Here is a 17,066-nt window from a genome sequence, read left to right on the forward strand (position 1 = left end):
CTTAAGAGAAGCATTTTCTAGCATTTATCTGTAATATCTATAGCAAATATGTACAATACATTTAAATTGGAGAATTTTTCACCGGGCATGCCTTCTGTATATGATAACTGATATACCTCTCAAATGGTTGGAAGCTCATGATTAACTGCCAATCACCAAAACGGCAATGAACATGAGTGACATCTTAAACATTTTGGTGCTAGTTGGAATTGTTTGTAGCTGCAGCAGGCGTTAATTTTTATCTTTGTAATTTGTAAGTGTTGCAAATAAACTGTAAGTATAATGTTGTGTTTGATTACTTGTGTTCATTAATAGATTTTGTTGCATATGTCTTGCTAGTTGTACTTTCTGACTCGATATGTTGAAATTCATAAGGCTGTTTTTGTGATGCTCATACTTAAGAGGAGTGTCCATAGCTGTGCTTTGCCTACTTTGACACACCTGTAATCCAGAAGTCTCTCTATGAGGCGTGTGACTGACGTGATGAAAGACACTCCTGTCTCTCGCCATGTCTCCTGCTCAATCTTCTCCAACAGACTGACAATTAGACAGAATAAGGTTTCAAAATTGCAACATTAATACTGCATGTAATAGTATTTGTGTACATTTGCAGGATTAGAGAGATTAACAGATAAAGTATACCTTGGGTATGGTCCAAAGAGCTGGGTTCTGTAGGAAAGATATCACACAGCAACATTAGTAATAAATAATCAAAACAAAATATGCAATTCATCTTTTTATAAGATTCACATTAAAAAAAAACAAAAAACAAATGTATATTTAATAAGAAAGGAATGTAACTAGAAGCATTTAAATTCCCCGTCTAAACATAACTTCTTAACTTAACAAAGAAAGGTACATTTAGGTTTGTGTCAAAACTCACAGTAATCCAAAAAGTTCTCTGTGGTTTTCCTCTCCTTTTCCGTCCGCTATCATACTGTCTAACTTATCCATCAATTCAGCCTCCACCTACATTTGCATGAACAAAAACACACATACACATACACAAAATATGCATAGAATTAAAAACTCTAAGTTTAAGAAAAAGTGTTTATTTCATCTAATTCTAATTAAAAGTATACAATTTATATTATTACAACAATTATTAAATACAGTGAGAATTTAATTCTCTGTACATTCATGGTAATTAAACTTAAACTCTTGAAAACTGACCCATTGTCTCATCTGGTATCTGACCTGTTTGAAGTTGCCGTTCTTGCGCTGTTCCCAGTCCATCATGTCATGGAAAATGGGAACCATAATATTCCTGACCTCGGCTTGAGGAACCAGAGTTACTCCTAAGAATGGACCCATCATCCCAGGAGTAAAGTGAGGCTTATTATCACCTAAAAGAGTAAACAGAGAAGGGTTGTTTAAACAAGGCTGTAATCTTGTTAACTAACTCTAAAAAAAGAGGAAGGTCAGAAAGTGGAACAGAGAAAATGCTCTCACCTAACTTCTGCCACATACTGTAAAGCTCATATACCATCTGCACTCTCAAATCTCCGTATCTATATAAAAGAGTGAACAGCATTCCGCGATAAGACACCTGGTACTCTATATAGAAACAATTATATATGTGTATTTGTGCATTTAAATATATATATATATATATATATATATATATATATATATATATATATATATATATATGCTTATACTTGTCTGTTATTCGCTGCCTCTTGACCTGACTGAGTGACTCAAGCTGCAGACTGGGCTGGCTAATAAATAACACAGCCAAACTGAAGAAGGAGTTCCAAAGCTGAAAATAAAAAACATACAGACATGGCTGTCATAGTCTTTACACTTTAGCATAATATAATTAAGAACATATTTAGCATTAAAGAACATTTAAGGTATGAGAGAGAAAAGAGAGAGAGAGAGAGAGAGAGAGAGAGAGAGAGAGAGAGAGAGAGAGGTTGTCCAGATAAAATGTATAGGGGTAGAAGATTTTTACCGGTGTTTCAAGGGAAATTATTTTTTTTTTTAACATAACTGCTGTTCTTATAATACAAACACCAATAAGGTGTTTGTATTATAAGCGGAAATCCTGCCACTTGACTATAACCGTTATCTGATTATTTCGGAATCTGCCACTGCTCCATGTGCTCGGAATGTGTGGGAAAACGACTGGCATTAATGCCAGGTGCAAAATAAGTACAGGTAGTCCTTGACTTATGACCTAAAAATCCTAAATCTTATATCTAGCCTAACCAGGAGTCTTAAAGAATGGTGATTAGTATGGGGTATTATACTGTAATGTGTTAATAATTTAACAAATTACAGGACATAATTTAGCACAACAGAGCAATTTACAGTACCATACTATATACCGGTTAATTTTTTCCTTGTCTGGGGCGAGGAAAAAATGTCTGGGGCGGAGGAGGATATAATGCCTGTAATCTTACGGGTCATGGGAGGACCGAGGGCACCTTAGGGATGTAACCCGTATGGGGTACAGGAAGCACTAGCCATACCTGGGGTAAACTCTATGAAGGAGCGGACCACAGAAAGGGCCTGCAAGTCCCCTACTCTCTTGATAGAGCAGATGGCCAACAAGTAGTGGTGTAGTGACGTAGTGGCTTGACCTGCCGAGACGTAAGCATTTCCCACGAGTGACAACGTATCATACAGTGTTTTTGTGGGTAATGTTGGGGTCTTGAGGGAGGAGGCGTTCCTAGGAGAGATAGCACGCAATCTGTGCCGAAAGTGCGCAGAATGCGCGGAGTCAGATCCCTCGGAAACCTGACCTAGCTCCACCCCTAACTCCATAGCTCCTGGAGCCTAGCTCGCAAACCCCCCCCCCCCAAGGGACAAGCCCGTCTCGAAACCTTCTGCGAGGTCCATTTGCGAGCCCCAGGAACTGCAGTGCCGCTCCGCCTCAGTGAGGTTCTGCAGAACCACGAGAAGCACGAGCTCTCTCCTTAGAGAGTGGCGCTTGGGAGCGGAGCGGTGGCATTGACATGCAGCTGGATCTCTCGAGAACCGACTAGCGTGCTGTGCTCCCAGGAATATAATTTTTTTTTTTTCTTTTCTGACGAACAATTGACAGACAATTCAACACCTACACACGGAGTGCTTTATGAACAAACAGAAGCTGATGCTGCCTCTCTCCATATGTGTTTTATACTTCCTTCATGACGTCACCCTGCCGGTGAAGGCCAGGGTCCAATTTTTGACTGATTACACACATTATTTCAGAGGGTGAACACTCGGGCGTGTTCCCAAAGTGTTTCGACGCAGCTCGAGTTTCTGAAAGGGAACCAATCTTTCTTCATCTGCTACCCAAGACTTTCAACTGACAACTTCTAAACATTAATCCAAATTATCAAAGTATCAAATTTATATGTAAATCAATGAATATTTTGGTGAACATTCTCCTATTATGCAATTCTCTTTTACAGACCACAACTCTTTTATTTTAAGGTTAACAATAAAGTTCATGTTACAAGTAGTATATATAGAAGATAAGCCTATTTATTATTATGAGTTTCACAAGACTCAGGATTGTTTATTAAAATACACCAAATTACCAGTATTTCTAATTGAGAAGGCAATAGCATGTTCCCGGTGTTTCGCAACATATATGTATTTGTTATGTTAACTGATTTTTGTTATGGAAACTTTTTTATAGCCCATATTATATAATTTAGCTTATAGTTATATAGTAAAATAAGTAAAATGGAGAAAACTAATTCTTTACCTTAAAATCAAAGTCTGCATCTGAGAAGTTCTTGTGAAGTGCAGGAGTCAGATATTGGGTTGTCATCACAATAATCCTGCACAAGAAATACAGATGAATGCAGACTTAATTCTGGGAGCCAGTAAAAAAATTCCAATGATCAACAATGATAAACAATCACTAAAAAAAACAATCAGTACTGCATTAATTAGTAAACTTATTTGTGTTGGTTACTATAATGGTACATTTTCATAATTGATTTACATATTATCATACCATCAATATAAATTATTTACATAAAATTATTTAATATATTAAAAGTTAAACTGCAATGAACATATGCACATAAATCTTATGTACAATTGATATATATGTAGAAGCCACAGAAAATACTGACAAATATTTTCAGCATTTTCTGTTTGAACTTAAGAACAATATGTGAACAGAAAGTGCAGCTGAGCTCTGGTACTTAAATTTGATAGAAATGGAAATCATAGAATTGCATAATGGGCATTTTTATAATGATATATTACAGCTTTCAATACATAACTGAAAAATATATTCCATTAGTCAAAGCAAATGTGGACTGTTAGGTAAATACTTTTAAGCATGAAAGCAAAATGCATTTCTTTTATTGTCTTGTGTATCTTTGCAATAAAATATTAAGAAGTGTTTATCATGGCAAAACTATGAAATTCTGAAAAATTATATATCAAGTAAATTATAAAACACCACCAAACTGTATGCTTAAACCCAAAATAAAATTTTTTTTTTAAACAAATACTACATTTTTGTATTAAATGCCATTGTTATTAATGGATAGTTTACATTTAACCAAGATTAGCAGCATAAGTACATTTATATACACTGCCCTTGATTTAAAAGAATAGTTAACATTGTGCTACAAATCTAGTCAATGTTACTCCAATGTTATTACTAAGGATAATTTTTATTAATACCTACAAAGTGCATGAAATACCAGGAACTATTGTTTACAACATGCTGTATGAATCTTCTTAGATGCAGTATAATATTTTCTTTTGCAGATTTCTGTGCAAAATATTAAGATAAACATATTTGAACAACATGTTGGACAAGCTTTTCAATAAATGTTAAGAACTAAGACAAGGTTGAAAACAGCATGGACTCGCATTGTTTCTTCTGCTTACTCTGCTTTCTGCCTTTCCTCCTACTGCTCATTTGAATATATTAAAGACTTCCTAAACCCCCTTATTTATAAGACAGTTATTTTAACTGTTGCAAATAACCCATATTTTATTCACAATACAATATAGAAACATGTTTAATTTAGGGAAATGTATCAATTTAAGGCAAAGGATAAGGTAATATTCTATTTGATGGCCAGAACAAATCTCAAAAAAAGTTGAGACAGGCCCATGTTTACCACTGTGTAGCATCCCCTCTTCTTTTTATCAACAGTCCATCATACGTCTAGGAACTGAGGGGGCAACTTGCTGGAGTATTAGGAGGAGAATTTTTTCCCATTTGTGTCTGATACAGGATTTCAGCTGCTCAACAGTCCTGGGTGTTCATTGTCATATTTTTCATTTCATGATGTGCCAAATATTTTCATTAGTGAAAGGTCTGGACTGTAGGTAGGCCAGTTTAGCACCTGGACTCTTCTGTAACTATGTAGTCATGCTTTTGTAAAAAATGCAGTATGTGGTTTGGCATTATCTTGCTGAAATATGTAAGAGCTTCCCTGAAAAAAATGTTGCCTGAATAGCAGCATATGTTGATCTTTATGTCTTGATTGGGCCTTTCCAGATATGCAAGCTGCCTTTTACATACAGTAGTTACTAATGCACCACATAACCTCAGAGATGCAGGCTTTACAACTGAGCTCTGATAAAAAGCCGGATGGTCCCCCTCCTCTTTAATCCCAAGCACACATACGGAGTCCATGGTTTCCAAAAAGAATTAAAAATTTTAATCCATCTGACCACAAAACAGATTTTTACATTGCATCAATCCAATTTAAATGAGCTTTGACTCAGAGAAGACAGCAGCATTTCTGCATTATACACTGCCTTTACAAGATACTATTTGTTATACCCGGTCATGTTGCTGACATGTTGCCAGTTAACCTAATTAGTTGCAAAATGTTCCTCCAGCTGTTTCTTTTTAGCAACACTTGTTTTGAGACATGTTGCAGCTATCAAATAAAATGTATACTACTTTGTCCCTTAAAATGGTACATTTCCACAGCGTAAACATTTAATATGTTTTCAATGTTCTATTGTTAATAATACATGAGTTTATGAGATTTGCTATACATGGCATTCTGTTTTTATTTATATTTACACATCGCCCTAACTTATAATAAGCAAATATCAAATTTCATGGTGAGTGATTTTTAGATGTATCTTTGTTGTTACTCTACAACCCGCATGCTCAATTTGGTACATATTTTACGCTGAATGCTCTTCCTAATGCAACCCTCCCTATTTATCCGGGCTTGGGACCGGCACTAAGAGTGCACTGGCTTGTGCAAGCTTAATGGCTGGGTTCTACACTCAGCTCTACAATCTCTACACTCTACAATTATTACTCTATAAACCACTTTTCACTATTTTCCAATCGTTACAGTATCAATATACAGTATCTGATAATTAGAAATTAGCACACTGTCTGCACTTACTAATGGTGTTAACATTAAAAAGCTCTTAAAAGTTATTTTATAGAATTAAAATCTTGGCGGTATTTTTTAACATGTCCACTGCTCCTACCCTGAAAACAATGTGTGCTTATAGTAGTTCCCATTTTAATAGTATCCCAATAGGATAATTACTAAAGCTAATAATTATAAGATAATTCAACTAAAGCTTGTTTAGTCGAGTTTAATTTATAATCTTGTTTCTCTCAAGTGACATTTAAAAAGATTTGAACAGATTTTTAAATGTTTAGCATTTTTAATGAGGACTATATATTAACATTAGTTAAACAGTTGATATAATTGATGAGTCACTGTTGCCTCCTATGAGCTGCTATTCTCATTCTTAAAACTTTTTTCAGCATTTATTGTATAACTACAATAAACCACAATATTAACTCAGAACATTTAACTTATATATCTTGTAATGATCACAGTTCCACTATCTGGTGTCACCAGAAGAAGATGGCTTTCTTGCATTGTTTCATCATGTCATCTTATGTTTTTCATGCCACTTTGCCCCCTGCTCATTAGGGATCTTGATCTACAGTACTTAGAGATGTTATCCTTAAATGCACTGTACAAATGAAATACATCTGAAATGAATTTACTGAAAACATTGACTATGTACACCTCCAGGATTATGGCTTCCTTAAATCCCTCCTGCTATTTATGTTAAGATACACTGAACAGCAGCCAATCCCAAATTACAGCCAATTACATATTCCTCGTGTTGCTGCTGTTGAGGCTTTAACCAAATTTTCTCAAGCAATTCCTGTAATACACACTTACACACTTATCTAAGTAAACATGTCCAAGGGATCACATGGGATGCAAAATTAATAAAAGCATCAGTGAATTCGGAATTGCTTGAATTGCTGCCAACTCCTGCCTGTGATGCGAAGTAATATTGGGTTGGTTACTTTACCATTTTATTGATCACTCCTTCTGTTAAAAAAGAGCCATGCATACAGTTTGGGTTTTGTGGACACAATATACTTAGTTAAGCAGGCAGCACTGATGCATATATAAGCATGACTAAGTATTTCAGTATTGATACTGATGTGTGAGCAAATAGAATCATACTGAAGCTCCTGTACAAAATATGGCACAGAAAGCTCTCATCAATAACAGTTATAGTTGTTTAAACTAAAATTTATACCAAAGGGTGCAGAAATTCTTTTGATTTGAATGGCAGAAACTGAATGAAATATTATTTAAGAATCTTTTTTTATTTTTTATTTTACCAAATATGAACTGTGATTTTCAGAGACAAAATGTGTTTATTTTCAGAAGTGAGAAACTGAGACTTAGCTTAACATAAATTTAGGCAATGTCCTATTTTTAAAATGTTCTTGGTTCCATTTCAGATGCTATTGCAATATTTTGTTGCTTGTTATATTTTACCTCTAAATTTGTATTGTATTATCAGCTTTGTACCTCTTAATGATACTTTCCCATCAAACAGTTGTAGTATGGCTAATCGTTCTGACCAAACAGCTTTTTTTTTATTTTTGAATGTCTATGCTTTAAAACCCAATCATTTTAAATAAAGGATTAATAAAGTATTTTCTCTAAGGTCAAGCATTTTATACATTGTTCTTATTATCAGGCCTAAGAAAACAATACATTTATAGTATTATTGCCCCATTAAGGCAAAAAATGTTACTGATTGGCATTATACATACTGTACTGGCCCTAGTAACTAAGTAAATACTCACTGGCTGGTAAGAAGCCGCATAGCACTCCAGTCTCGAGGAAACACGCCAAGCTTCATCAGATTTCGAAACACACAGAAGATCTTTAGCAGAAACTCCTGCCAGGTTGAAAGGAGATTTACCCAAACACAGTTACACAGAGACACAAGCACAATATATTTCTTGTGGCATATAAATATGTAAAACATCCAATAGATTTGCTTCGTTTCTTGTGTTATGATCTTTGTTTGATGCAGTTTCAGTACAATTTTGTTAATCTGTGCCTACATTATACAAAATCCTTTAAAATGAGCTTGTATGTTTGAATGACGTCAGTGCATTTTTGTCACCTTGAGTTCATCTTTACTGTGAAAGTTGTTGAGCAGGTGGTGAAAATGCAGCTCAGACATCATTTTCAATAGGGATAGGAGACAGGACACATACTCGCCCTATAAGAAGACCAATCAAATATGCACAGTCATCACACAAATCTTTTCCCTGCTGGAAAACCAAACACACAAGGAGAAATCAAACCCATCTTCCACATTGAGCAGTGCCAGCAACCGTGCCAAAGCTGCTACAGTCTTTCTTAGACGTCCCCCTCCTTTTAAAAAACACTTGGGAGAAGATACGGCCTAAGGATTCTAAAGTCTTGTCAATTTCTTGTATTTAAGATTACTTCCCTTCGCTTGTAAAATTGAGTCCGTAGTCCAGATGGCAACACCAACTTTCAGCTGTCGTAGGCTGTCAGTTACCAAATATTGACAATATTAAGAAACATCAAGTGTTACTGTCTGAACAATCTTAGTGGGGAATATGAGAGTATATTGTAAGGAAAATCACACAAACTGATGTCAATAATACTATTGATGGCTAATACTTCCTTTAAATGGGCATGACTACATATGACTAAAAAAAGAATGCAAAAAAAAAAGTCTCATTCAAATCTTTTTCAAGACTTAATAAAACATAAAACATCAATAATAAAGAAGCCACTTCATTATTTACTCTGATAAGACAGTATGTTCCTACAAATACAAGTGAAATGAATAAAGTCGGCATATGAATATATGAATTTTTGTAAAAAAAAAAAAAATGATTGTAATTATAACTGATAAATATAAAATTATTATTATTAATATTGTTTTTTTTTTCAAGTTCACTGAGTAAAGCACATTATTATTTCAGCTTAACTATTAACAAAATAGATCCTTACAACCTGAACAGAAGAGAAATGGTTTAAAGATATGATCAGGATAAAAGCTCCTGAACAGTCATCAACAAAGCGGGGAACAAAAGAGGTAAAATCTGTTGAGAGAAGCTAACCGTTATCTCAGCTGTGCACTGAGGACAGCGCTGATTTCTGCTGTTTTCCACCGCCTGGCTTTTGCTCATGATGGATAAGAGTGTTTGCAAGAGTACATCTAATAAGCTCTCCACCATCATCTCCACCTCATCCTGCACACACAAAGACTCCTACAAGAACAAAGAGAAACAGTGAAGGGAAATAATGAACAATTTATTACACTTTATATGTGTAACAGATAAGACTTTACAACAAAACATCTTTCACAAGCAGTGTGTGAATGCACCTGAGCACTGGTGTTGAGGATGGAGAAGATACTGCTCAGGATTTTGGCACACAGCAGTAGCTCTCGCTGCTGTCTCAAGTGAAGGTGAATGTGATGTAGTACAACAGGAAGCAAAATACTTCGAGATTCTGATAGAGAGAGAGAGAGAGAGAGAGAGAGAGAGAGAGAGAGAGAGAGAGAGAGAAAGAGAGATGTTACATATGAGATATTTATTGTATGCAATTGTGCAAGTATCGAGCTATTATTTAGGAAACTATCAAAAAAGTGTAAATGTTAAATTATTAATAATTTCCCCTCAACATTACCTAGTAGGGGCTGTGCTGGCAAGTGGCTCTAAATGTCAGTGCAGACATTTCTCTCCCCACCCATACATTCCAGCAGCTCCTAAACTAGATGTTCCTAAGATAACTTTAAGATAAAATCTCTTCAGTCCCAATATATTCTGCAGAACCTCCTACGACAAAAATCCAAGGTACACAATCATAGAGATTCTCAAATCCACATGGCACTACAGTTATAAGCACTATAATCTCAGATGATTAGAGTCATCATAGTTGTGGACCCTGCCATTTTTTTGGATTTTCCCCTGGCAAGCATATCCACTGGATGAAAGGTGTGTCTCACTTCAGACTATCCTAAACTGAAGTCAATACCACCCTATACTTGCTATAGAGTTGTGCATGGTCTCCCATGGTCCATCCCTTCTGAGGCACTGAAATGTTTTGCCAGAACGTCTTTAAAACCACCCAAAGGTACATTTTATTGGCCTCTCTTCTACACTGTGTCTGTGTTTATTCTTCTGCAACTGTTTAGCTCACCTGCACTGGCTTTCCAACACTCCAACACTTTATTGAATCATGAAAGCACTCCATGAGCATTACTTCTTTTTCAACGCCTTGACATCTTCCCTTACGATAGTTGTAAACCCATGCATCCTAGGGTTACTGCCATGTTAAAATTATAATGCCAACAAACCCATGTCCTACCAGGAAAGTAGAAAAGCCTGCTGTCCACGGTACGTGAGATTGACTGCAGTTTAACCACATCCATGGACTGACCAATATCAACAGTGCTAGGCATGCTTGCTAGCGTCCCTCTGACCAGCTCAGCCACCTCCTGAACTGTGAACATCTGCAGCAGTTCGTCAAAAATATCCGGAAAACTGGTCAATAAGGTGGCCTAAAGAGGGCAAGAAAAAGAAATTCATATCCATTGTGTAATTTGAGGATATTAAAATTAAGAAATGAACCCTTTTTGTTCTTTTTTGTAAATTACATTACGGAAGTATTATTGTGTTCAATTCAGTATAGCATGCATATGTTCTTCTGCCACCCCTTATGATGCTGAACTATTTTGTAAACTTTTGTTGGATCAAGCAAATAGTATGTGTGCATCACCTGAGTGCAAACAAGTGTCTCAGCATTTCGTCCATCCAGGCTGAGCAGAAAACGAATGGATTGAAAGAGTTCATGAATGCTGGCTCGAAACTGCTCCTCTTCCATTCCACATGTAGCTCGTGAGTACAGAGAACGAGACTGAACGATAAACTTGAACAGGTATTCCAGTGCCTGAAATACATAAACACACAAACACACACACACACACACACACACACACACACACACACAATGGTGTGAAAAAGTGTTTGTCCCTCCAGATTGCTTTATTATATTTTTGCACATTTGTCAACTGTAATGTTTCAGATCATCAAACTAATTTAAATATTAGTAAAAAATAACACAAGTGAACATAACATGCAGTTTTTAAATCCGCCATGATTCTTCTTCTTCTTCATCAACATCTGTGTTGCCGGTTCATTACCGCCATCTACTGTATATCTGTATTCCCCATGCACACATCCGGCAATTAAAACCGTCCGAGTGGAAACATTGAAAAAGTTTGGTGTCCTGATGATTTGCGTAGTACACCATAATTACTTTAAAACATTTATGTGGAGTATAGCTTCACTAATAATAAGCATACATTTGAATAAAGCATCGATGTTTGTCCATGCCATGTTGATTAGAGTATTAAAAACTTGAAAAGTATTAATTTAAGGTACATATTATCCACAAAATGCATAATATAGTATTTGCATAGATATATTAATATTATATTATATATTATCCACAAAATATATAATATAGTATTTGCACCACTGACAAAAATGTCACAAATGTCCTTTTGTCCAAATTTTGATCTGAGCTGTGGTGCAATTTTCTTACAGTTAAGATATTAGATGTGTTTGGTTGGCTTTTCTGTCAATATTTTCCCTGTGAGGTAAACAGGAGGTTATTTTGTCATTTGTTCTGGTTATGAAATGATCACCTGTTAATCTGTCAAGCAAATAATTTTCTAACAGTCTTAACCCAGTTCAAACAATTTAGTGCATCAGGTGGTAGGATTTCAAAGCATGACAGATAAATACAGCATCTAAATGTGTCATATCACTGTAATGCATTAAATTTAAATACATCTACATCTAAATACCCAAGGAAGAAGCAGTTTGTTATTATATTACCAGAACACTGAGATTTCTTGATACTGCATCAGTGTCCTTGATAACAAGAACAAGTGCCTTAGGCTTGAATTGAAATACCTCAAAAACAGGTACAGACAGGACATAAAAGGTGGAAAAAAAATTTTTTTGGAGAGTACAACGAACACACCTGTTCTTTTATTTAACAATCAGACACACAATTTTGAGACTGGAAACCATCACGAATCATCCAGCTGATAATAGAAAAAGGATTCTTATTAGACAGAGGCTCTAAAAATCACAGTTCCCTTGGCCACAGCATGCATGTATCCAGGAAGAAAGCAGTGCTCGCCCCCTCTAAAGCTAAATTAGGCTAGAACTTCTGCCTACTCTTCCTGATCACTGTATGTGTATTGACACAAATATGAGTCTGGCTTATCCACAGAGTTAGAGGCATTTACTGACAACATACAACTAGAACCTTAGAAAAGACAGTATTTTTTCTTACTGCATCTAATCATCATAATGACAGTCTCTATATCCAGTTCTTCTTTCAGTCACCAGCCAAATGGCATGACCCATTAGAAGCTGTAGATAAAATTACTGGTTATAAAAAGCATGTTAAATAATATCTCACTCACAAGTCAAAGTAAACAAGCTTTGAAATAATGGGGGATCAAGAAGGCAAAGTGAATCATTTGTTTGTCTCCTTAACATCTGCACTGCTTCTAATTGAAATACAGATATAAAATATTTCATTATTTGAACTTGCATTTTTATCAGAAATCTTCCAGGTGTTTCTGGGAACTATGAGGAAGAAGTAATTTACAACACAATATGCCTTTGTTCTTAATCACAATATTTCCTTATTTTTGCTAGTGACAAACAATCTATGTTGTCTCCCACAGTTTGATAGCTCATTTCAAGTCAGTTAAATTACATTTTTGTCAGGTGAAACAAACTGCACAAAGAGGTTTTCTCATTTGACAACTCTGTTAAGTGTCAGTGCATTAAATGTAAATACACATCTTAACACACAAAATTAAATCTTTTAAGCCCTGCTTTAAAACATGCATTTTTTTGTATTTACACACAATTCTGACCAGAGTCACACTGTGCATAAGGCACTATAATGATGCCTTGCTGGTGGATTTGGCTCATGTGGCTTTGTGTGGGGAGAAACATGTTTTAAAGAAACACAGGAAACTATATCATAAAAAGTGATTAGTGGCTCATTTGGTAATTTTATTTGTCCAGTAAAATTTCAGTGTAGTAAAATTTTCAGGTTAGCCATTTTCAGCCACTGGCGCATGAAAAACTGGATACAGATCTGGCACTTCTCAAACAAATATTAGCCAAATCACTCATGCTGTCATCCCATATGGAAATCTGATATATGGCTATATATATAAAATGATAGTTATTACAGTATATATACAGTGAAGAAAATAAGTATTTGAACACCCTGCTTTTTTGCAAGTTCTCCCACTTAGAAATCATGGAGGGGTCTGAAATTGTCATCGTAGGTGCATGTCAACTGTGAGAGACATAATATAAAAAAAAAAAAATCCAGAAATCACAATATATGATTTTTAAACTATTTATTTGTATGATACAGCTGCAAATAACTATTTGAACATCAGCTAGAATTCTGACCCTCAAAGACCTTTTAGTCTGCCTTTAAAATGTCCACCTCCAATACATTTATTATCCTAAATTAGATGCACCTGTTTGAGGTCGTTAGCTGCATAAAGACACCTGCCCACCCCATACAATCAGTAAGAATCCAACTACTAACATGGCCAAGACCAAAGAGCTGTCCAAAGACACTAGAGACAAAATTGTACACCTACACAAGGCTGGACAGGGCTACGGGGAAGTTGCTAAGCAGCTTGGTGAAAAAAGGTCCACTGTTGGAGCAACCATTAGAAAATGGAAGAAGCTTAACATGACTGTCAATCTCCCTCAGACTGGGGCTCCATGCAAGATCTCACCTCGTGGGGTCTCAATGATCCTAAGGAAGGTGAGAAATCAGCCCAGAACTACACGGGAGGAGCTGGTCAATGACCTGAAAAGAGCTGGGAGCACCGTTTCCAAGGTTACTGTTGGTAATACACTAAGACGTCATGGTTTGAAATCATGCATGGCACTGAAGCTTCCCCTGTTTAAACCAGCACATGTCCAGGCACATCTTAAGTTTGCCAATGACCATTTGGATGATCCAGAGGAGTCATGGGAGAAAGTCATGTGGTCAGATGAGACCAAAATAGAACTTTTGGGTCATAATTCCACTAAACGTGTTTGGAGGAAGAAGAATGATGAGTACCATCCCAAGAACACCATCCCTACTGTGAAGCATGAGGGTGGTAGCATCATGCTTTGGGGGTGTTTTTCTGCACATGTGACAGGGCGACTGCACTGTATTAAGGAGAGGATGACCGGGGCCATGTATTGCGAGATTTTGGGAAACAACCTCCTTCCCTCAGTTAGAGCATTGAAGATGGGTCGAGGCTGGGTCTTCCAACATGACAATAACCCGAAGCACACAGCCAGGATGACCAAGGAGTGGCTCTGTAAGAAGCATATCAAGGTTCTGGCGTGGCCTAGCCACTCTCCAGACCTAAACCCAATAGAAAATCTTTGGAGGGAGCTCAAACTCCGTGTTTCTCAGTGACAGGCCAGAAACCTGACTGATCTAGAGAAGATCTGTGTGGAGGAGTGGGCCAAAATCCCTCCTGCAGTGTGTGCAAACCTGGTGCAAACAAAGGCTACTGTACCAAATATTAACATTGACTTGCTCAGGTGTTCAAATACTTATTTGCAGCTGTATCATACAAATAAAAAGTTAAAAAATTATACATTGTGATTTCTGGATTATTTTTTTTTGTCTCTCACAGTGGACATGCACCTACGATGACAATTTCAGACCCCTCCATGATTTCTAAGTGGGAGAACTTGCAAAATAGCAGGGTGTTCAAATACTTATTTTCCTATATATATATATATATATATATATATATATATATATATATATATATATATATATATATATATATATATACAGTGTATACACAGTGTATATACAGTGTATACAGAAGATATATAAACATATTTGTAGTTCTATTGGTTGCTTGAGACATATAATTAAGTATATGTACAAACATGTCTAATGTGTCTATACATATGTAGGATACATATACATTAATATATGGTGTAACCAACTTTATAATACATTAAATTACAACATAATATATGGGATACCTGATGTTGAGTTATGGAATCAGTTACTATATGAAACTAACTGTAGAATTTGCGATTAATAAAGATTAATTTGAGATGTCAGTGTTGTGGGTATCTTAGGCATCTCTGCTGTTGGATGTAGATCTGCCAAATGCATAAATCTAAATGCAGGGGAATTAAATTATTCAAGCTCTTCTTTGGATGGGAGAAAACAATACAAATAAGATATATTTAAAATGCTATAAGATACTATTATTTTTCAGAATTACTCTTTCATAACATTAATATAATGGATCCGAAACCAACATAATCAAATTACATTGACTGTACCTGATTTGCTGATGTGACGTGCAAATATACATGTTTCGCAGGCGCCTTACAGTTGCAAAGTAAAATAAATTATAAAAAAACTATAATGGTGGCAATTTAGGGTGGAATATTCCTGCAATACTGATTTAGTGACAAGGATGGATTAAATTCGGATTTGGAGATTTACAAGGTAAGATATTTTCTATTTCTATATTTTTAAATGAATTACACATTACATCTTAGTTTTGCCATAATTGCAGTTACGGGCGATTTAACTATTTCCCACATTCTATAAAAAAAAAAAAGAAATTAATAATAATAATTCTAAATAATAATTTTAATCATTATAAGATGTACTGTCGATTTACTAGGTGCATCATATTTTACAGATTATGTGTATTGCATGTTTTTTTAAAAGCTTTGTCCTCTCGACCTACATTTTACTTTGCTAATATGCTAACTTTTAAACAAACATGAATGTTGTCTACATTTAAACATTTATAGGATCTTTCAGCAAATATTTGTAACTTGAATCATTGTAAAGATATATAGTCACCTTTAAGCATCATATTTAAGCAAATTACGTGTGTATGATTTATCATCTCAACGTTCATTTTACTTTGCTGGAAATATTCCTTGCAAATATGCCAAAACGTTGGACAATCACACAGTCAACTGCGAGAGATGGCAATAGAACACACATCAGATAGTCATTTCAAAGACTCTGGTAAAAGTACTGACTATACTTTTTCACTCAAGGTATCCTAAACAAGTATGTTCTCTGACATGTACTTGAGTATAAAGTAGCCATTATTACTAACAGTTTTAATGCTGGTTTTTAAACCTCACATCAAATTAATGTATAAATACAAAAGAATTTCAAATTTTGTTATCTCATGAATGTATCCAGACTGAACAGACAGAAGCAGAGAAAAATTCTTGTTGCCTTCTGCCTTGCTTATTGTTTAGCTTTGTAAACTAGCCTACATCTGTGGTGTGTGAGAGCCATGAAATGATACTCAGTGGTAGATTGAAAAAGCCACGCAATGACAGGAAATAGGTTGATGGGCTGGAAATGGCACAAGAAGAAAAAATATTGATAATGTCACAAATAAATTAAAATTAAAGTAACAAGCCTATTTAAAATTATATTGAAAATATAAGACCTTCAAAGTATAGATATTTGTGTAAAAAATTTAATGAGTGGAAGTAAAAAGTTGTTTAGTGTAAATAAATAGTGAATTAAAGTACTGATACCAGAAAATCTACATGAGTACAGCAGGCCGTGCATTTGTTACCTGGGCCTTTAATGGAGACTTATCCGACTTAATCCACCTCCTAATACCACCACTATCACGTCGCAATTATAAAAACCAACAATACAAAAATGCAA

General features: G+C 35.4%; 1 protein-coding gene across 1 annotated transcript in view; it reads right to left on the reverse strand.

Annotated features, from left to right (window-relative positions):
- The window catches only part of LOC124399392 (dedicator of cytokinesis protein 3-like), an 81,372-nt gene that overhangs the window by 16,875 nt on the left and 47,431 nt on the right, over window positions 1–17,066 (reverse strand). Inside the window, exons 23-35 of the mRNA XM_046870249.1 lie at window positions 11,043–11,213; window positions 10,632–10,824; window positions 9,646–9,773; window positions 9,380–9,529; window positions 8,404–8,502; window positions 8,078–8,172; window positions 3,704–3,779; window positions 1,662–1,762; window positions 1,453–1,511; window positions 1,198–1,346; window positions 884–969; window positions 643–669; window positions 442–537 (exon numbers count right to left, since the gene is read on the reverse strand). Coding sequence (XP_046726205.1) covers window positions 442–537; window positions 643–669; window positions 884–969; window positions 1,198–1,346; window positions 1,453–1,511; window positions 1,662–1,762; window positions 3,704–3,779; window positions 8,078–8,172; window positions 8,404–8,502; window positions 9,380–9,529; window positions 9,646–9,773; window positions 10,632–10,824; window positions 11,043–11,213 — 1,430 coding nt within the window. The remainder of the gene's footprint in view (window positions 1–441; window positions 538–642; window positions 670–883; window positions 970–1,197; window positions 1,347–1,452; window positions 1,512–1,661; window positions 1,763–3,703; window positions 3,780–8,077; window positions 8,173–8,403; window positions 8,503–9,379; window positions 9,530–9,645; window positions 9,774–10,631; window positions 10,825–11,042; window positions 11,214–17,066) is intronic.

The sequence above is a fragment of the Silurus meridionalis genome, chromosome 17 (assembly GCF_014805685.1).
Source record: "Silurus meridionalis isolate SWU-2019-XX chromosome 17, ASM1480568v1, whole genome shotgun sequence".
NCBI lineage: Eukaryota > Metazoa > Chordata > Actinopteri > Siluriformes > Siluridae > Silurus > Silurus meridionalis.